Below are 20,698 nucleotides of genomic sequence, written 5' to 3'. Positions count from 1 at the left end.
TTTAGTTTCTCCATTTGTCGAACAGATACAAGACTAGTTTGCTGGGTTAGAGATAATCCAAGTTAAGCATTACAAAACCTGCATTAAATTGTTCCTCAAAAACGTGGTTTTTACTCCCCGAGGTTCAAGGTGGTCCTTTTACTGCATTTGGACCCTTCCTAAACCAATATTTACTGAGTCAACTAGGGCTTTAATCCCAAAGGACATCCCAGTCCTGCCCTGAAGGCCGTTTTGGCCTGCGGGGAGGCACAGGTTAACTCTAGCCCCAGACTGGAAGGAGACAGATTTCTCAGTCCACACTTGCCCTTGGCAAAGTCAGTCCTGGCTCCGTTCATTCATGAAAAATAGATACCTAAGGCCTCTCTTGACGAAAACCGAGGCCGCCAGGATTTGGGACGAGTCAGTTGAATCCACACTCCACTCCAAGAGTCAGGATCCTAAAGAAGCAGACGAGTCCCACCTCAGCCGGCTTCGCTGAACAGGAACCGGGTTTGAGAGACACGCGCCGAAAGCCGCCTACGCACGCGCAATGCTCTTCCCTCGTGCGACCTGAGGGCTTAGAACTACGAATCCCATCCTGCCTTGCGCAGGCGTCGCCGAGCTTACGAACTCTGGCTGCGACTCAAACCTAAGGGGTCTAGAGACTTTCTGGAGTTGTGTGTTGAGCAGAAGGACGAACGAGGTTGAGGGGCTGTGACTAGATTTGGAGGTTGAGGGAGAGGGTGCAAATCAGTTTTCTGCTCAGGGTTAGGGGTTGCCTCAGAAAGGGTCGGGTAGGGAGCGAGTTGGAGATGCAGGAGAGAATTTGTTAATGCTCATCCGCCCTTTTTCTTTACTCCCCCCCCCCCCTTTTTTTTTTTTTTTGCCCGCAGAGTGTGGCATCCGGGGAGTCTTAGTTCTCTGACCAGGGATTCATTCTGTGCCCCCTGCAGTGGAAGTGCGGAGTGTTAACCACTGGATCTCCAAGAAAATGCCCCTTCCCCTACTTTTGATATGTCAAGTTTCCAGCGGCTCTGCGCAGGCTTTGTGGGGAGGAGTCCGGGAAGAAGAATGTGAGCGCTGCTGCCAGTATGATCCACAGTATCGGCCCTCATATGATCACGGGTCTTTTTCTCTTCCCCAGATGGTGGGTTTCAGTACTGAATCGAAAAATCGGAAAGAAAGAAAAAAAAAAAAGCCCGCTGATTTCTTATGCACCTAGTGCCTGTCTGTGTATAAATGGTATTCTCACGACAGCCCTGTACACAGCAAACTTACTTCAACTAGAAGAGCTCAGTGCAAAAACGAAACTCAAAAAATTGGAGCCCAAACAGGAATCTGAGATAAGACACAAACACATCTCAGTTTACAACAGCCTCCCTGCCTGAGCACATCACACTGCACCCACATTTCAAGATATTTCTCAAACAAGGTCCCCAGACACAAAGCAACTGCTTCACCTTGAGAAACAACAACAGACCCTTTGAATGTCAGGGTTAATGTTGACTATATGAGCATTGTTCTTACTTTAGAACTTCATTCTAGATGTTTCAGTATTTCATCTATTTTATAGATGAATAACCTGAACCACAGAAAGGCTAAATAACTTACCCAAGATCACACAGCTAACAGACACCAGAAAAGTTTGAAACCGGGACTGTGTGACCCACCAAAACCTGAATTTGATTCTCTGCCCTCTTCTCTTTTCCCAGGTCAGGGCAGGTGAGCTCAGTGAAAGGAAGTGCTGACACTCCAGAATAGAGGCTGAGCTGCTGCAGGGGTGACCTACTTCTCCCACTTGTTTCTTTTTAAAGATCCAGCGGCTGTTGGTGGCTTTGAGGGAAGAGGAGGTAGAGATGGCTCCACTGGCTTGCTATATCCCTTCCCCCATACTACAACTCCAAGGCGAACATCACACCTGGGCCAGCTCAGCATCATCAAAGGAGGGAGACCTTTTGCCTCATGTGGGAAATAAACCAGACAAGCCTTACTGTGTGTTAGCAGGAAGTAAGGAGGAATGTCACCTGTTTCAAAGTCTATTTGCTCAGTCTTCAAGCTGGGCATGATTCAGCTCAGTCTTTGCACCTGCTGTTGCTCAAGCCTGCAACACTCTTCCAAGGACCATCCTCATTGCCTGTCCCACCTCCTTCAGGACTTGCAACAGATGGTATGACCATTCTTGACCAGTTTACAGTTCCCCCTCTCATCACAGATCCCCTTTCATACTCCCCTCCCCACCCCCCAATCCCCGATAGAATGTATAATGGTGTTGTGTATTTTGTTTCTTATTTCCCCACAACCACAATGTTAGCTCCACTAGGACAGGGAATTTGGACTGTTGATATTTGCAATTCCCCACCCCGCACAGTCGGAATCTTGCAGTGTGAAGCTGTGGCGGGGGGTGGGCGGGGCTCAGTTGTGTCTCTTTGCGACCCCATGGACTGTAGCCCACCAGGTTCTTCTATCCATGGGATTTCCCAGGCAAGAATACTGGATCGGGTTGCCATGTTCTCCTCCAAGAAATCTTCCCGACCTAGGGATGGAACCCACGTCTCCTGTGTCTGCCACATTGGCAGGCAGGTTCTTCACCACTGGGCCACCTGTGAGGCCCCATGGACAGGTGCTAACTCAGCCTTCATCGTTCTGCCTCTACAGGTCCCAGGCATGTGGTGACCACCATGGTCTTTGGAATCATGATGTTCCCCTAATAGAAGAGGGACTGGAGCCTGGCCATAGGATGGGCACAAGTGCCAAGAGGCTCAGCATTCATGCCTGGGAAGGCCTGGGAGATGGCCCCACAGCTGGGATGCTTCAATGTTGCTCCATAATAGATTTGAGTTAGGAGGCACAGTCATCTTAACACCTTGGTTGGCTCCACGGAGAGCAGGCAGCCAGGTAGCCTTCAGCTCCAAATAGGATGAGCAGTGGGGCCAGGAAGACACAGAATTACAAGGAACACTAGTAGGGGACGAGGGGCATCAGGCTTCCTTCAGGACATCTTGTCCCCTAGTATAGCAGCTGTCCTGTTCTGCAAGGTGGAACAAACAAGCCCTTTTGCATTCTTTCTCCTGATCATATAAAAAACCACACATTCCCTGGAAGGCCTACAAGTCGCTGGCAGGACAGACCAACCCCACTGGAACCCAGATCCTGGTCCTCTTTACTTCCTCCACTGCCAACACCCCATTAGCTCCTCTTGCCTGATCACAGCCTGGTCTCTTCCGTCTCCCAGGTTCTGCCCAGACCCTTTCAGCCAGAGGGATCCTGTTACGATATAAAACATACCATGCCGCTCCTTACCACAGCCCCCCAAAGGTTTCTTCTTACGAATAAAGTCCCAAATTCTCAGCCTAGCACATGAGACTCTACATATAACACATCCGGGCTTCTCACTCAGACAGTTCCACTCACAGTGGCCTCAAAGCTCCCGATGAAGGCCAGGCACCCTCCCTGTCTGTATACTGGCTGTTCACTAGCCCACAGACAGGCTTCCTCACCTCCCTCAGGACTCTGATCAGATGTCTCCCTACAGCCTCTCTCCTGTACTTCTTTGCAGTCATCTCCCCAAATGGGTTCCCCTTTTTATCTGTGTCTGTTTCCTTCCACAAAGGCAGGAAGCACACGTGGTCTGTTTTGTTCACTGCAGTGGCCACAGGGCCTAGAAAAACCCAGGCACCCAGTAGGTGCTCCTTGTCTTTGGATCTGAACTGACAGCTTTGGCCCAGCCCAGATGGGACTGTGCAGACACTGAACAAGAGCAACAGCAGGGCGTGGGGTGTGTGTCTCAGGCGTGAATCCTGAGGAGAGTTCAACCCCAGGAGGGGTTGCACCCCCGTTATCCCCGACACCCCCACATCACTGGGGCAGACCCAGCCTTTGGTGGGTGTGCAACCAGCCAAGAGGGAAGGGCTTAAGTTGGAGAGAGCAAAGAAGGCAAACCAAGCACACAACTCCAGCACTAAGTCATGTTCTTTACTTCCCAGAAGTGATGGCTAAAGGGTGGGAGTGGGGGTGAGAAAAGGAAGACAGAAAGAGCCAGGGGGAGGGAGGAGAGGGGACAGTAAAACACTGTTCTATGAAGTCTCAGGAGGCAAGTGCTCAAGGTAAAAAAGAGTCCTGGAGAATCATCCGCAGCTGCGGGAAGCATCTCGGTTTCCTTCTGTGTATAAGTCCTTGGGGGGAAAGGCTGCCGCGCTGCCACTGCATTAAATAGTTATGTACATCGCAGAGAGTCCCAGGCCGTGGGCAGGCAGGGAGGGGGGTCATTTCACCAGGGGCCGCGTTTTATCATCATCACCGCACTGGTGGGCTTTGTACTTTTTCACCTCTGCCATGTACTTGGCCCATGCATCACCTTTACTTGTTAATACCTGTGGGGGAGAGGAGGGATACACAGGGGGTTGGGAAGGGGATGCCAGGAACCAGGGTCAGGACTGTCCTGAGACAGCTGACCCACCCACAGCATATTGGGTCTGAGATAAAGATAAGCAGAGGCAAGTTATCTAGGAGCTGGGTTGAAAGCCCTCCTCCCCCACCCAGTACATCCATCCAAGGGCCAGATACTGAAGAGGGAGGGATGGGGCACCTCGGCCAGGCACTGAGGCTAGAAGGAAAAGGCAACAGAGGCAGTCCCTGCCACAACCGGTCTGCTCACCTCATCCTCCGTCTTCTGCTTCTTGGCTACTATTCCCGTCTTGAGGGCTAGTTTGTTCCCGCCTCTGCGCTTGCCCACCTGGGTGAAGGGACAGAAGACTGCAACGGTTACAGGAGCCGGGGCCCGCCCTTGGCGGCGCTGAGGCCCACTACACCTTCCTAGCCCGGCCCGGTGGCCCGTCCCGACGCCGCGCCCAGCTCCGCCAGCCGGCCGACCTGCGCAGCAATCAGAGAGGAGCACACGCGACTCAGCGCCTGCCCTGGGCCCATGATGCCCAGGCAGTCCTGGGCCCCCCAGCTGTCTTCCCAGGGAGAGAGAAGAATCCCCACAGGAGGGGGATGAGCTCTGTCCTCACTATCCCCTATTACGGACCACACAGGCAGCAACAGCTCCCTTTATTGAGCACTTACTGTATACTAAGCCCTGTGCCAAGTGGCTTTGGATGTATCATCTCCTTCCACTTTCACAGTCACCTTAAGATGAAGGTGACAACCATCCCCATTGGACAGATGAGGAAACACCTTTGAAAAGGAGAAGCCTGTCCTCTGGATCATGCTGACAGCAGACAGTGGAGCTGGATTCAGGGTCAGGTGTGTTGAGTCCAGCGAGCAGCAGTCTTAGCCACCGCCTGATGCTGTTCCCTGACACCTAACCTGGCCTGGCCTCTTTGAGGGTGCTCCCACAAATGGCCCCTCGATGACCAAATGGAAAAGGCAGTGACAACTACTGCTACTCTCATTCACAGGGGGGCACTCGGCTGCCACCCAGTTCTCACACCAGCCCAGGCCCTGTCACTTCCCATTCTTCAAATCCAAGATTTAGCCTGAACTTTCCTCCCGGTCCTCTATTTTCTTCCACAAACTGAGGGCTTCTTGTGTACCAAGGGCCGTGACAGGCTTTACGGACATCCTGTCCCTAGCCCTCAACCAGGTGTAAAGTGACCTGAGCTGCTGAGACTATTCTCACACTCATTTCTGACAGATGAAGAAACCTGACGCACCCCCCACCCAAGTCCATTACTCTTAAGTCAACACTTTTTTTCTCCACACCACAGGAACTTGCTCTCAACACCAGAGACAAAGCCAGCTCAGGGTTGACAATCAATACAGGTGCCCTTTTTTTAGCCTAGAGTTTCTCAATCTTAGGCACTAATGACATTTTGAACTGGATCATGTTTGCTGGGGAGGAGGAGGAGGAGAGAGTTGTTCTGTTTCAGGATGTTGAGCAGCAGCCCTGCCCTCTGCTCATGAATGTCCGTTCTGATGACCACAGATGTCCCCAGACTTCGTCAAGTGTGGAGATGGGGTAGGGGGAAATCGTCCCCAGTTGAGAACCACTGGTTTAGTCCTTCCTGTAAGGCTTGCCCAGTGGTAATCACATAAGAAGATGCCCACTTTTGCAAGCAGGGAAAATGAGGTTAGGCCATCTCAGACGCTCCAGGAGAGCAGTGATGCCTGTCATGTTCAGCACAGCATATCCATCACCTAGCACAGTGCCCAGCACAAGGTAAGGTGCTCAATAAATGGACACCGGACGAATGAGAATCATGGAACTCAAGCAAATCTCCTAGGTCACACAGTAAGCAGTCTGCGTCTTTCATTCACACAGCTCAGACTCCAGACTTGAATATGACACCCATTCCCATAGTAGAAGATGGTCCCCAAATCCAAAGTTCGGGTGAGTACCACTCAAACAGGAATTCTAGTACCCTGGTCTCCCGATCCTCGGAACGCTGTTTCCAATGGAATCCCGCCCCCAGCTCCCAGTTCCTGCGGGCAGACTCCTGGGGTCCCCATCTCCGCCCCCAGACCTCTCTTGTCGGGAATCCAGGTTCTGAATCCTCAGCGGGTGACCCGGACGGCCCCCTGATCGGGATCAGAGGGTGGACCTGGATCCCGATCCCCTTTCTCGGTCCCGATTCCCCAGGCCAAGGAAGACCCTGGCGCCCGCCCCCACCCCCGCGGCTCCTTACGAAGCTGAGCGTGGGGCCCGGACCGCCCTTCCTCTTCGGATCCCCGGGACCCGCGGCGGCAGCGGTGGCTGGCTGATCGGGTCGCTGCGGGCCCGGGGGCGGCTCCTCCTGCCGCTGCCGCTGCTCCTCCTCCATCTTCCGCTTGAACAGCTCCAGGAAGCTGCCGTCGTTGGCGAACAAGTTCACGCCGCCCGACACCGGGCTCGAACCCGCGCCCGACACTTCATCATCCCCGCTCTCGGGCGACGTCCCGGGCCCCGACTCAGCCCATCGGCTTCCGCCGCCGCCGCCGCCGCCACCCGCGGGGCCCGGCGCCTCCCGACCGGGAGGCTCCGCCCGTCTCCCTCGGGCAGCCATTTTGTCACCAGGTGCCGCGCAAAGGACTCCGGGAAGGCCGCTCCCGGCCCCGCGCTTGGCGCCCGACAAGCCTGGTCCCGGGCAATGCATGCCGGGAAGACCCGTCTTGGCGCTTAGGTGACCGCAGTGGGGGCGGGGCATGAGGGGCGGGGCAAATGAGGAATAAGGCCTGACGCGGCGCGCCCTCAAGCAGCTGCCCCGGCCAATCCCCGGCCCGCCCCGCTGGGTCCCGCGGAACATTATAACCCTGCTAGGCTCCTGCAGGCGTTATGCAGAGATGGTCTCTTCCGGAATGAGACTATTGTTTGGTTCTGGGTATTGTAGCTGGCTCTCTGAGTGAGGTTCCCGCTTGGGACTCGGTGGTGTACTAGCTTTTCGGGGCTAGAATCTCTTTCTGACACCCGGGATAATCTCAATGAGGGGAGACACGTTGCCTGGCTGTGAGCTCAGCTAATACCTCGGAACCTGGGTCCCTAACTAAAACTAGCTAGAGAGCATATCTAGCCTGGTCCCCGAGAACAGAAATGGGGGAGCCTCTGGATTAGGTACCTATTTCTGGGATGGAGTTTTCATTTGGAAACAGAGACACAGCTCACTCCAAGGAGTTGAGACGTTCATATCTGCAAATCAGAGTATTACTTTATGTGCTGCTGCTGCTAAGTCGCTTCAGTCGTGTCCGATTCTGTGTGACCCCATAGACGGAAGCCCACCAGGCTCCCCCATCCCTGGGATTCTCCAAGCAAGAACACTGGAGTGGGTTGCCATTTCCTTCTCCAATGCATGAAAGTGAAAAGTGAAAGTGAAGTTCTTTATGTGCTAGAGTACTGAAATGAAGCCGCGGATATTTCTAGGTTGGAGTCTCCAACTAAGGTATGCTAAGTCACTTCAGTCGTGTCCGACTCTGTGCGACCCCATAGACGGCAGCCCACCAGGCTCCCCCGTCCCTGGGATTCTCCAGGCAAGAACACTGGAGTGGGTTGCCATTTCCCTCTCCAATGCATGAAAGTGAAAAGTGAAAGTGAAGTCGCTCAGTCGTGTCCGACTCTTAGCGACCCCATGGACTGCAGCCTACCAGGCTCCTCCATCCATGGGATTTTCCAGGCAAGAGTACTGGAGTGGGTCTGCAAAAGGGCCTGGGACCAAGCATATATTCCTGCCCAGGGCAGAGTTTTAAACAGAATTGGCTGAACTGAAGTTTCCCCTCGAACCTGGGGTAAAGTGGAAGCAGGTTTTGGGGAATCGGGTGCCTTCTACGACAAGGATGCAAGCCCGCATAGGAGCTCAGGGATCACTAGACAAGGGTCTGCGGACCTCGCCCACAACTGGAGTAATTCTCTCTCTTAACCCACTCGCAGCGCCGAAACTGTCTCCAGCCAAACTAATCGGCTCGTCTGTGATTGGTTTGCGTCCGGAGCCCTATGGCTCCCAGCCAATTGAATGACAGAAGAGACGGACCTGAGGGGTGCTAGGACCCAGTTCGGAGAATAGGGGCGGGAAATGATCGACAAGAAGTTGAGCCTATGGAGTCAGGTCAGGGGGGACCTCGGAACTAACTTCTTGAAAAGGGCATGGAATGGGTGTTTGGTCGGTTGCTAAGGGGAGGTTGGCGCTACCGGGACGTGAGAGTGTTTGGTGAAAGTAAGAAAAGATGTAGCCAATGAAAGGAGTGCTGCTAGACTTAGAGGCCAATCAGTAAAGGGGGTATCCTGGGATGTACCAATGCATTAATTAGACAGGGGGAGTCTTTGAAGAAAATGTAGACAAGAGGCTGACGTGGTGAAGCTTGGAAGGGAAGACATTGGACATATAGCTTCTATTAGCTCCTAGAAGTTAAGCTATGAGAAAATCAGTTCACCCTTCTAGCCTTGATGGGGATATGATAGGAAAGTTCCCCTGCAGGTGCTTTGCATGGTGCGCTCCGCTTGATCACGTGAACCGGTTCCAAGATGGCGGCAGGGGTGGCCGGGTGGGGGGTTGAGGCAGAGGAGTTCGAGGATGCCCCTGATGTGGAGCCGCTGGAGCCCACGCTTAGCAACATCATCGAGCAGCGCAGCCTTAAGTGGATCTTCGTTGGGGGCAAAGGTGGAGTTGGCAAGACAACCTGCAGGTAAAGGGGCTGCGGTGGGGGCCGGGAAAACGGGTGGGATGTACCACAGGGTCAAGGGGAGACGAAAGACCGGGTCTTCCAGCACCCCAGCACCAGCCGGGCAAGAGGGCTGGGGCGGGGTCTTCTGGATTGTACTCTCCAGAAGTTATCTGGAGCAAATGGAAGATATCTCCTGAAAGCCGGCCGGGCACCCTCTGAGTTGGACCATCCCTGTTGGGGCTCAAGGGCTGAACCACGTTGAATCCAGCGCACGGGGTCCGGGAGAGCATTTAGATGTCCCCATCAGGTAGACTGTACCAGAGTGTGCCCAGAGAAGGGGAGGGGCACCTGAGGGAACTATCCTAATCTGGTGAACCTTGTCATTCTCTGCCCACGTGGGGGTGGAAGGCGGGAGGGAGGGCACATGATCAGGCGATCCCAGTCAGCTGGGAGGAGAGGGAGGGATCCCCCGGGCAGATTACCCTGGACAAATGGGCCGAACCACCGAGTTTAGCAAGAGGTGCAAAGGACCCCTTAGCTTAGCGTTGAGGGAGCGGACACAGGGTCAGGCTGGCTGGACAGCCGGATCGTGATGCCACTCTGTGCCAGCGAAGAAGCAGGCATCACACCAGACTGACACACTCAGCCGAATCTTACCAGTCTAGCCAGGTGAAAGGTTCAGTAGGTGAGATCTGAGAGGGTCCCACTGCAGAGATTGAGGCCTGATCCCACAGTCCTCCATACTCTTCTCTCAAGGCCCTTACTGATCCAGGTCCCCTGCTCCTGCGACCCTTCATCTCCCCTTGCAGACCTAGGGAGCAGAGCCTGACTCTTCACCGCCCCCCCCCCCAACCTTTTGACCTTTCTTTTGCCCAGCTGCAGCCTAGCAGTCCAGCTGTCCAAGGGGCGGGAGAGTGTTCTGATCATCTCCACCGACCCAGCCCACAACATCTCCGATGCATTTGACCAGAAGTTCTCCAAGGTGCCTACCAAGGTCAAAGGCTATGACAACCTCTTTGCCATGGTGAGTGCAATAGGGCTCAGGCCTACGCCACGCCCCACCCCCCAACTCTGTCAAAGGCACCTTCAGGCCTTTCCTGTGAACACCCATCATTAGCTACCATGTCCTGCCGGTTCTCCAGCCTCTTGTCTCTCCACTTTCCCCTCTTCAGCATACCCACAGGGGACTGGGTGAGAGACGTTTGTGGATCAGAAAGGAAACCAGAGTAGCTGGAGATTAGTGAACAAGGAGAGGGGAGGGAGACATCAATAAGAGTCACATGGTATAGGACCTAGCAGGCCACTGGGAGCACTTCAGCTTTGTTTCCAAGTTTATATATATTTTTATATTTATTTTTATTACGTATTTGGTTGCTCTGGACCTTAGTGCCAGGTCTAAGTTGCAGCACACAGAATCTTTAGTTGCAGCATGTGGGATCTAGTTTCCCAACCAGGTGTTGAACCCAGGTCCCCTGCATTGGGAGGGTGGAGTCTTAGGCACTGGACCACTAGGGAAGTCCCTGATTCCAAGTTTAATGGGAAGCTGTTTGTTTTAAGCAGAATAATGTCATGGGCCTCATCGTTTTTCGAAAAGTTCCCTGTAACTTTCATGAAGAGATTGGACTCTAAAGTCAGGAATGAAAGCAAAGAGAACTGGGACAGTGACCAGACTATAAATGGTGGCAGCCAAAACTTGGTGGGGAGGGAGGTGAGAAGTGGCATAATTTGGGATTTATTTTCATTTGTTTGGCTGCAGTGGGTCTTCATTGTCATACACAGGGGCTTCTGTTGCAGTATGTGGGTTTAGTTGCCCCATGGCATTGGGATCTTAGTTCCCTGACCAGGTATTGTGTCTGCATCCCCTGCATTGGAAGGCGGATTCTTAACCACTGGACCACCAGGGAAATCCCTGTGATGTATTTTGGAATTAAAGCAGTTTGACTGCTTGGTTATAATGCATGAGGAAAAGAAATGAATTCAGTACATGTCTTAGTTGACTCCCTGGGCAACTGAGATGGAGAAGACTGGGAGAGGAGCAGGTGTAGAAGGCAAAAATGGGGAATTTTATTTGGCTTAGTGAGACCAAGGTGCCCACTGGTCATCCAGATGGAGACATCAGGACAGTGGCTTAGTTATATGAGCCTAGAGGAAGAGGTTGGCATTGAGAGTCATTGTCCCAAGGGTGATATTTATTTAAAGCTGCACGAATAGAGGAAAGAGTGAGAGAATAGAGAGGCCTAGAAAGAACTCTGGGGGCATATCAGCATTTAGGGTCCAGCAGAGGAAGAGGAAGAATCAGTGAAAGAGGCCAAGGAGGAGCCCCAGGTGAGGTGGGAGGGAAGCAAGATAGTACGGGCTCCTAAACTTGAGGAGGACAAAGGGACTTGGGCAGAAAGATTGTTGGCTCTGGCAGGCACATCCATTTTAAGCAGATCACCCTGGGAATGGGCACAAAAGCCTGCCTGGAGTGGGTGAACCAAAGTGGAAACAGTGATCACCATGAGGGGAGCAGAGAAGTGAGGGTGGCCATCCCTGGAGGGAAATGGGAATGAGCGTTAAGGAAGGCTTTTCTGAGAAAGGAGATGCTAAAAGCACATGTGTTTGCTGATGCAAATGCTTCAGAGAATTCTCTGGCAGTCCAGTGGTTAGAACTCTGGGCTCTCTCTGTACTGAAGACCAGGTTCAACCCCTGGTTCAGGAACTAAGGTCCCAGAAGCTGTTCGGTGTGGGCCCCCCCCCCCCAAAAAAAAAATGCTTCAACTGGGAGGGACAAGTGATACTACAGGAGGGAATAAGGATGCCAGCCGAGGAGGGGCCTCAAGTGGGCGTCTGCTCGCTCCAGTGCACAGACCCAAGACTTGGGCTCTGCCAGGACCAGGGGCTTGGAAGGAAGGACTGGGGCATTTTCTAGGGTGAAATGAGGGTGTTGGTGGCCAGTGGCTTCACTTTCTCACTGAGGCACAAGCCCCAGCAGAGACTGCGGGCCACTTGGGAAAGAAAGTGTTTGAGGAAGGAGAAGATGTGGCATTAATACTCCCACCAGTGCATTGTCTGGCTTGTCAAATGCCCATTGGAGATTTGCGATCAGCAGTGGGGAGCAAAGTGAAGCTATTTGTCAGGCGTGTTCCTCGGATGTTTACCTTGGTGCAGCCATGCCAGTGAGCTGCAAATAATGAGAATGGGGCTTTTGCCAACTGCAGAGGGAAAAGAGAGTGTGTGTATGCAGAGGCATCCTTTGGAGACTGGGCTGGATAAGGGTGCTTGCCAAGAGGAACACCGACAGTGAACAAGGGGGCAGAGGGGTGGGGATGAGGTGGCCCAGAGAGATCTAGAATAACAGGAGTTGAGAGAGCTGGGGTCAAAGAGTGGGCCAGTAGCTAGGAATAACCCATCAAGGGTGTGACTGTGGGGGGTGATGTGTGGACAAGCTCCCCACAGGGAAGTGATCTCTGAGGCCAGGGAGTTGAGGGATTCACCACAGAAACCATGAACTCAAAAAGAAGTACGGGCTTCCCTGGTGGCTCAGTGGTAAAGAATCCACCTACAATGCTGGAGACACGGGTTTGATCCCCCCGATGCAGGAAGATCCCACGTGCCGAAGAGCAACTAAGCCCATGTGCTGCAACCGTTGAACCTGTGCTCTAGAGCCTGGGTGCTGCAACTACTGAAGCCCGAGAGCCCTAGAGCTTGTGCTCCACAAAGAGAAGCCACCACGATGAGAAGCCTGCACACCACAATTAGAGAAAAGCCCTTGCAGCAAAGAAGAACTCAGCATTGCCAAAAATAAATAAAATAATTATTAAAAATAAAAGAAGAAAAAGAGGTAACGCAGGCAGAGGATAGAGAGGCATTGAGTGCAGGACAGGCCAGGGACCCCAGGCTGGTTATCCTTTCATGGATCCTACTCCAAGTTGAGGAGCTACTCTGTGCCACACACTTCCCAGGTATTGGGGACACCACAGTGAACAAGACCATCCAAACCCCTCCCCTCATGGGGCCGGCACTCTGCATGGAGACGGTGATAAACGTGACGAGTGGACACCATGTGCGTGTGTGCTTAGTTGCTAAGTTGTGTCCGACTCCTTTATGGCCCCACAGACTGTAGCACTCCAGGCTCCTCTCTCCATGGGGTTTCCCAGGCAAGAATACTGGAGTGGGTTTCCGTTTCCTTCTCCAGGGGATCTTCAAGAGGCCAGATGTTAAGGAGAAAGGAAAAGAGGGCCTCGGGGGCTAGGGCTGCACTGTTAGGTCAGGCATTTAAGGAAGACTCATGTTACAGGACTGATCTGGAAGAGGTCCTGGGCTGGGTGGGGGAACAGCCAGTGAAAAGTCCCTGCAGGGACTTCCCCAGCAGTCCAGTGGTTAAGACCCCGTGCTTCCACTGAAGGCGGCACGGGTTCGATCCCTATTCAGGGAACTCAGATCCCACACATTGCATGATGTGGCCAGATGAAAAGGCCTTGCAGTGGGCTCTGGGTTCCATCTGGGCACTGAGGACAGTTGATGATCTTCCATCTGCTTGATTGACAATCTGCGGTCGCTGAATACCTAAAGCGCCTAAGGGAGGGGTCATGGCACCTCGGGGGTCTCCTCAGCTATGACCTATGGTGGGCTGTGCTCAGGCACCCCCCAGGCTCCCTCAGGCTCCCCCCAGGCTCCCTCAGGCTCAGTGCCAAGGCCTCAGCCACAGCAGCCTGAATCTTGACCCCCTCGGCCCAAAGGAGATTGACCCCAGCCTGGGTGTGGCGGAGCTGCCAGACGAGTTCTTTGAAGAGGACAACATGCTGAGCATGGGCAAAAAGATGATGCAAGAAGCTATGAGCGCATTCCCAGGCATCGACGAGGCCATGAGCTACGCAGAGGTGATGAGGTCAGGCGCGGCCAGGGGTACTGGGTGCTGCCTGGGGCTGGGGGCAGAAGAAAGGGCAGAGCGGCCCTGACCCTCTTCTCCCTGCAGGCTGGTGAAGGGCATGAACTTCTCCGTGGTGGTGTTCGACACGGCGCCCACAGGCCACACGCTGAGGCTGCTCAACTTCCCCACCATCGTCGAGCGGGGACTTGGCCGCCTCATGCAGATCAAGAACCAGATCAGCCCCTTCATCTCACAGGCAGGCAGGGCCCCCGGGCAGCCAGGAATCCCCTGAGTCAGAGCAGGGCTCCCAGTCGCACCGTAACAAAGGCCTTTACCACGTGCCCTCTCACTCAGCGCTTCCCGGTGGGTGGGTTGGGTCTTCACTGTGGAGGAACTGTCCGCCCCCCTCCACAGCCCTCGGTGTCCCTGCCTCCACCTCTTAAGTGCCCAAGACAGAGCTTGAAACCACATACAGTAAGTCCAGTACATATGAACGAGTCCCATTCTGAGATCAAGTTTGTAAGTCCAGTTTGTCCGTAAGTTCAACACAGAAACCAGGTACCCAAAGAACACAGTTGTCTTTGTAGTTCTGTACTGTACTGTTGTTGTTTAATTGCTCAGTCGCTTCTGACTTTGTTGTGACCCAATGAACTGTAGCCCACCAGGCTCCTCTGTCCATGGGATTTCCCAGGCAAGAATTCGGGAGTTGGTTGTCATTTCCTTCACCAGGGAATCTTCCCAACCCAGGGATCAAACCTGAGTCTCCTACATCAGCAGGCGGGTTCTTTACTGCTGAGCCCCCAGGGAAGCCCATACCATACTGTAATGGGTTTATAATACTTCTTGCACAAATAATACATAAAAAACACAAAAAATAAAACATTTTTAAGTTCACAGGGCAGTACCTTAGAAAGTACAGTAGTACAGTACAACAGTTGGCATACAGATCAGGCAAGAAGAGTTACTGACTGGAGGAGGGAGCGGAGGTCGGAGGTGGTAGAGCTGGAGGATCGTCAGCAATAGGAGACAGAGGGCAAGCTGCAGTTTCAGTCGCGCCTGACATTAATAGCACAAGCTCTGGTTTCTGGCTGAAACCAGATGTATGTTTGTATCTTCAAAAGTTCACAACTTGGAAGGTTCCTATGTAGGGGACTTACTGTATCCAGAGCCAGGTGACCTAGGTCCAAATGCACTGCACTCGGGTGTGATAGTGCTCTGTGACCTCAAGTCACTTCCCCTCTCTAGGCCGTGTCTGTCAAATGGAGAGCGTGCGAATCCCCCCACCATGGGTTATTGTTAGCACAGCATGACAACCCTAATGACCCCACGCTTCTGCACACCACTCCCACCTCCCTGGTTATGGGTGGTCCCCTAGTGGGGACTTGAATCTCAGGTAGTAACTTTTTTTTCTATTGGTGGTTGCTCTGGGTCTCTGTTTCTGCGAGGGCTTTCCCCTAGTTACAGCAAGCGGAGATTACTCTCTAGTTGCAGGGCCTGGGCTTCTCACTGCAGTGGCTTCTCTTGTTTCAGAGCACAGTCTCTAGGTGCAGGGGCTTCCGTAGCTGGGGCATACAGGCTTAGTTGCTCCTCAGCATGTGGGATCTTCCGGGATCAGGGATCAAACTCATGTCTCCCGCTTTGGCAGGTACTGAGCCCCCCTCAGGTAGTAAAATTTGTGGAGCATTTCCTGTGTGCCAGGCACCCTTCTGAGTGTGTGACAGTGTGTTGTATAGGACAGCAGCTCTACACATGGGGAAACCGAGGCACTAACCTGGCCGTGGTCCCACAAGATGGCAGAGCTGGGGCTGGACCCGTATGATCTGCTCAAGGGCCCACATCTTAAACCACTGGGAGGTGTTGGGATTCGTTTCCTCCCATCTCCCCTCACCCGCCCTGCCCTCCCCAACCAAGTGTCTAGTGAGCTGGACCCAGGGAGTGTAATGGGCACCAGGTAAACCGTGAGCCCTCTCCCATCCCCATAGATGTGCAACATGCTGGGCCTCGGCGACATGAACGCAGACCAGCTGGCCTCCAAGCTAGAGGAGACGCTGCCTGTCATCCGCTCGGTCAGCGAGCAGTTCAAGGACCCTGTGAGTTCAGGTCCAGGTGGGTGGTGAGAGGCTCCGGGAACCACGGGGACAGGGCTGAGACCTGCCCCTCCCTGTCCTCTCTTGCCTCCCGCAGGAGCAAACAACCTTCATCTGTGTGTGCATCGCGGAGTTCCTGTCCCTGTATGAAACCGAACGGCTGATCCAGGAGCTGGCCAAGTGCAAGATTGACACGCACAACATCATCGTCAACCAGCTCGTCTTCCCTGATCCCGAGAAGCCCTGCAAGATGTGTGAGGCCCGCCACAAGATCCAAGCCAAGTACCTGGATCAGGTGTGCATGCCCACCCTCCTGCCCAGTCTCACACTTTGACCCCAGAAGCTGCGGTCTGGCCCAGCCCAGCCGGCCCAGCTGACCTTTTACTGTGTTCTCTGATCTTTTGCTCCATCTCACTCTCTGTTCATCTGCCTAATCCCCTGCCCTTCACCTCCTGCTTCAGACCTGATTCTGGCCTTTGTAGACTAGCTGGCCTGGGTATCTCTGATCCTGGGGAGTGGGAGGTCCAGGCCCGTGATCTCTGACCTCACTGGCGCCACTCCCACCCATGACCCTGTGAAGTCCTTGCTCATACTCTCTCCCTGACCCTGAGACCCCCCCAGCCTGACCCTTTACACCGATCACATCCTGTCCCTGCCCCGGGGCCCCCTGACTGCTGCCTTCTGCCCCTGCCACAGATGGAGGACCTATATGAAGATTTCCACATTGTGAAGCTGCCGCTGCTGCCCCATGAGGTTCGGGGAGCGGACAAGGTCAATACCTTCTCCGCTCTCCTCCTGGAGCCCTACAAGCCCCCCAGCGCGCAGTAGCACCTCCACCAGCCCCAGCTGCCATTTCACACCCACCCGCCACCCACCGGGGCAGAGTTTGCACAAAGTTCCCCCCCTAATACAGGGGAACCCCTTGGGGGATGGGAGGCGGGGAGGGGGTCTTTTCCCCCTGGTGGGGCTGGGGGAGCTATAGCTGCCCCACCACCTCTCCCCACTTCTCCTCCCTCAATAAAATGATCTTAAACTTCTGTGGATATTGATATGAGGTGGGAGTTGGGGCTTAGTACCTTCATGTGCAGTTGCACAGGTTGTACACTGCACAAAGATGTCACATCCAGAGAGGCATTGTCACAACAGATCTAATAGAGATGCACGTTTATTGTGGCAATTTTGGAAGGAGGGTTCTTTGGTAAAGGGGTGCTGTTTTCTTGGTCTTTATGGGTCAGGGTGTCCTTCAGGGCTGTAAAGCCTGGAGTAGAAGAAGTTGCATCTGCCCACATCCTTCAGGGCTCAGAGCGTGGGAACCAAGAGGCCCCTTGGCCAGCCCCAGGCTGGCGGGGAGCGGATTAGGCCGGCAGCGGGCCCAGCACTGCCTGCTGTTTAGTTTGGGAATTAGTGGGCGCCCTGGGCAGAGGCTGGGCTTGCCAGACTGGGGATTAACAGTCTCCACCCACCTCCCCCCCACAACCAATTCCTGTTCTATGGAATGGCATGGCATCAGCCTGTCCCAGCACAGGACTGCAACAGGGGGGGCAGTTTAGGGGACAAGATAACAAAAAACTCAGAGGCTAGAGGGGCCCTGAAGTCCCATCCTGCCCCCAGAGCAGTCTTAGTGGCCTGTAGCATGTTTCCTGCAGTTTGAGCACCAGTCCCCTGTTCTTAAAATGGAGACACAAGTGTGGCCATTCATAGGGCCCTGGCACAAATTCATCTGACCTTGGAAGGGTCAGCACACCAGCCTGAAAGACACCTAACAGTCCGCCTTCTCCCCTTCACGCTTCCCTCTGCCACTCCTGGACAGTCATTGTCACACCCTGCTTGAGAGACCCAGGATTGGCATGATCTTGGGCATTTGCAAGTTCCAAGCTGGCGCTAAATGTGGGTGGGGGAAGAAGGGGTGCTTGGGGACACACATGAGTCAGGAAGCAGTGTTTAGACAGCACACATCCAGGATCTAGGTGGGCCAGGGTGTGCATATGTAAGGGGAACCCAGCCACGAGCCTAGACGTGTTCCCCCCAAATCCGTCGGGTTGCACACAAGCCAGTATAGGCAGGTCCATGTCAGGGAAGTGCTTATAACCTAACCAAACTGCTCGGGGTTCAAATCCCAGGTGTGTCATGAAAGGGCTGTGTGTCATCTGGGCCTCAGTTTAGCGGGAATAATAGCGGGAATAACAGTCACCAAGTTCACATTTCCTGCTTGTAAAGACACAATGAGATGAAATAGGTAACGCCTTTACAACAGCCCCAGGCATGTACCTGCCAAGGAGTGTTTGTTAATATTCGCTGTTACAATTAGTAAGCATGTGAACTAGCCTGGGCAACCTGCCTCCGCCCCAGTAGGGGTCCAGCAGTCAAAAGTGTGTGGGGATACTGGGAGCTGGAGGACGGGAGATGAGCATGGGGGTGGGGGAGTGGGGGGAGGGCTGGTAGCTGTGTGTAAGGATACATCCAAGGAAACGGGCCTCAGGTCGGGTATGAAATGAAGTGAAAGTCGCTCAGTCATGTCTGACTCTGCGATCCCATGGACTATACAGTCAGTGGAATTCTCTAGGCCAGAATCCTGGAGTGGGTAGCCTTTCTCTTCTTCAGGGGATCTTCCCAACCCAGAGATCGAACCCAGGTCTCTGCATTGCAGGTGGATTCTTTACCAGCTGAGCTACAAGGGAAGCCAGGTTGAGTATGGAGCCCATCAACCTGAAGCCTATCCCCTCCCCAGTTGCCTTATCTACCAGCATCACCCCTCACCCTCTTTTATGAGCTGTCCAGCAGCTGGACAGCGGAGGCATGGGTCCGAGGACAGACAGTCCGGGCTGGTTCCTAATTACCCCGGGTGGGGCAGACACCTGCTGGGTTAGGAACACAGCGTCCTGGCTGGCCGGACCTCAGGGTGGGGTCTAGTGGAGCCATATGCACTTCTGGAGCTAGGGTGGACTGGAGAGTCTGAGGGGCACTCCAGGATGCCCCTCTTAGGGCTAGAGCCCTGAGCCTCTGCCCCTCCCACACTGGACTATGCATTCAAAGTTGAGGATGGAGGGCTGTCTGTGCCAGGCTAGAGTGCCCCCTGTGTAGGTGTGCCTCTGAAGGGAGAACATGTGTCCTGTATCCGTGCCAAGTGTGGGGACAAAGTTTTGTGTCCCTAAGCTTGTGTGTTCATGACAATGACGAAAGTGACTGCAACCCAGGGTGTGTGTACGCACCTGCCCGCCACCACCCAAAGTGAGGGGGTGTTGGGGAGGGTGTGTCTTATGGATTGATGTACAAATAAATGCAGGTGAATTTCATGAGGGATTATGGCCTGACTCCTGGATGTGACCCTCTGGGTCTGTGGGACTGTTGGGAGGGGTCAGTGTTGCCCAAATATGTCTTTGCAACATGGGCAAATCTAAGGGACCACCGGTCCTGGATCTGATCCCAGGACTGTGGGCTGCTGTGTTGAGGGGTGGTGCTCCTGCATCTGATGTGTGGTGCTCCTGCATCTTATGTATGGCCAATTCAGTTCAGTCCCTCAGTCATGCCCAATTCTTTGCAACCCCATGGACTGCCGCACGCCAGACTTCCCTCTCCATCACCAACTCCCAGAGCGTGCTCAAACTCGTGTGATCACAGATGTGTTTTTGTATGGGGGAGATCAGGAATAAATGTAGGCTACTTCCCTCTGTGTGATGGTCGCCTGTGTGATGGTCACCTGTGTGATGGTGTTCTGGGGTTGGGCTGTGGTCTGCACGTGGCTGGTTGTGTGACCTTGTGTGTGTCTTTATTACCTAGTACAATTATGAAGGAATTCAGTGCTTGGGTCCCTGCCCTTGTGTTCCTGGGTGGCTGTTTGGAGCACTGTGTGGGTGCCTGAGAGCTGAGAACCTGGTGGGTTTGGTTTAGGGTCCATTGGCTTTATATCTGCAGTTTAGTGGGGGTGGGGTATGGCTAAGTGTCTCTTGTGTGACTCTGGAAATCTTTGTGACTGTGTAACTTCTTTCTGGGTCACGGTGATTGTGGGAGGCTGTGTTGAGGAAAGTTGAATTTGTGTTTGGATCTATGGAATGTTTCCATGTGCATCTTTATGGTTAATTTACAAGTGAGTTTCGAGTGACCCAGTCTCACTGAGCAGTGTGTGTACAACTGGGTTGGGTAAAGACAGGGTTCCTGCCCCCTCCCCCAGCTCTAGGGCTAAAGTTTCTGGGACCTGCCAGTGACTGACTGACTGGGAGACAGGACAGGGAGGAGCTAGGGAGGTCAGGGTGAATTCTCCACCCTCCGCCCCAGGTAACAAACTGAGGAGACTTCAAACAAAGTTCTTAGGCTGTAACTGTGCAACTGACTGGGGGGAGGGCCAGGGAAGGGCCACCCAAGTCCACTCCCCAGCCCCCTCCCTCACAGAATCTGGCTTAAGCCCCACCCAACACTGAAGCCACCCGCCCAGCCCATCCTGTCCTTGTCCCAAGTGTCCCTGAACCAGCCATCAGGTGAGAAGGACCCAGGCCTGGGGGAACCGGGAACCCTGAGGACAAATCGGTCTGCAAGGTAGAATCCATCTGAATCCTCAGGGTAGGGTGTGGAAGGTGAGCAAGGAATGGACACAGGAAATGTCCAGGTGGATCCAGGGCCAGGGGGAGGGGGCAGAGGCAGGGCGATTAAGTGGGAGGGGGATAGACTGGGGCTGCTGTGCAGCAGAGGGAGCCAGTCTGAGGCCAGGGGAACTGTG

General features: G+C 53.9%; 2 protein-coding genes and 1 long non-coding RNA gene across 4 annotated transcripts; 2 read left to right on the top strand and 1 right to left on the bottom strand.

Moving 5' to 3' along the window:
- Nucleotides 1-588: 588 nt before the first annotated feature.
- Nucleotides 589-1,761, top strand: LOC129625332 (uncharacterized). Its single transcript, XR_008701355.1, has 3 exons — nucleotides 589-682; nucleotides 933-1,126; nucleotides 1,692-1,761. It is a non-coding gene; the product is annotated as an uncharacterized LOC129625332 (long non-coding RNA).
- A 2,169-nt stretch (nucleotides 1,762-3,930) lies between these two features.
- Nucleotides 3,931-7,031, bottom strand: TRIR (telomerase RNA component interacting RNase). Of its 2 annotated transcripts, XM_055543470.1 has the most exons (3): nucleotides 6,606-7,004; nucleotides 4,634-4,711; nucleotides 3,931-4,349 (listed from the first exon to the last, which is right to left on the bottom strand). In XM_055543470.1, the coding sequence occupies exons 1-3, from the start codon at nucleotides 6,960-6,962 to the stop codon at nucleotides 4,242-4,244; spliced, it is 543 nt and encodes a 180-aa protein (XP_055399445.1). In that variant the 5' UTR covers nucleotides 6,963-7,004; the 3' UTR covers nucleotides 3,931-4,241. The 2 variants fall into 2 exon arrangements, with proteins under 2 accessions (XP_055399445.1, XP_055399451.1); XM_055543476.1 differs by lacking the exon at nucleotides 3,931-4,349 and having other exon boundaries at nucleotides 4,635-4,711; nucleotides 6,629-7,031.
- A 1,822-nt stretch (nucleotides 7,032-8,853) lies between these two features.
- Nucleotides 8,854-17,024, top strand: GET3 (guided entry of tail-anchored proteins factor 3, ATPase). Its single transcript, XM_055543432.1, has 7 exons — nucleotides 8,854-9,069; nucleotides 9,925-10,072; nucleotides 13,770-13,918; nucleotides 14,006-14,156; nucleotides 15,883-15,990; nucleotides 16,085-16,282; nucleotides 16,684-17,024. Exons 1-7 carry the CDS (start codon nucleotides 8,909-8,911, stop codon nucleotides 16,813-16,815), a joined length of 1,047 nt encoding a protein of 348 aa, XP_055399407.1. The 5' UTR covers nucleotides 8,854-8,908; the 3' UTR covers nucleotides 16,816-17,024.
- The last annotated feature ends 3,674 nt before the right edge of the window (nucleotides 17,025-20,698 follow it).

Source organism: Bubalus kerabau, chromosome 1 (genome assembly GCF_029407905.1).
Source record: "Bubalus kerabau isolate K-KA32 ecotype Philippines breed swamp buffalo chromosome 1, PCC_UOA_SB_1v2, whole genome shotgun sequence".
Lineage (NCBI taxonomy): Eukaryota > Metazoa > Chordata > Mammalia > Artiodactyla > Bovidae > Bubalus > Bubalus kerabau.
The sequence above is the reverse complement of the archived record's forward strand: the minus strand, read 5'-3'. Positions and strand labels throughout refer to the sequence as shown.

Excerpts from the sequence above, each read along its gene's own strand:
- TRIR (XM_055543470.1), bottom strand. The coding sequence starts at position 6,962 with ATGGCTGCCCGAGGGAGACGGGCGGAGCCTCCCGGTCGGGAGGCGCCG. Across the intron at positions 4,712-6,605 it reads CGGGCCCCACGCTCAGCTTC|GTGGGCAAGCGCAGAGGCGG; the intron begins GTAAGGAGCCGC and ends CCCTTCACCCAG. Across the intron at positions 4,350-4,633 it reads AGCAGAAGACGGAGGATGAG|GTATTAACAAGTAAAGGTGA; the intron begins GTGAGCAGACCG and ends TCTCCCCCACAG.
- GET3 (XM_055543432.1), top strand. The coding sequence starts at position 8,909 with ATGGCGGCAGGGGTGGCCGGGTGGGGGGTTGAGGCAGAGGAGTTCGAG. Across the intron at positions 13,919-14,005 it reads AGCTACGCAGAGGTGATGAG|GCTGGTGAAGGGCATGAACT; the intron begins GTCAGGCGCGGC and ends TTCTCCCTGCAG. Across the intron at positions 16,283-16,683 it reads AAGCCAAGTACCTGGATCAG|ATGGAGGACCTATATGAAGA; the intron begins GTGTGCATGCCC and ends CCCCTGCCACAG.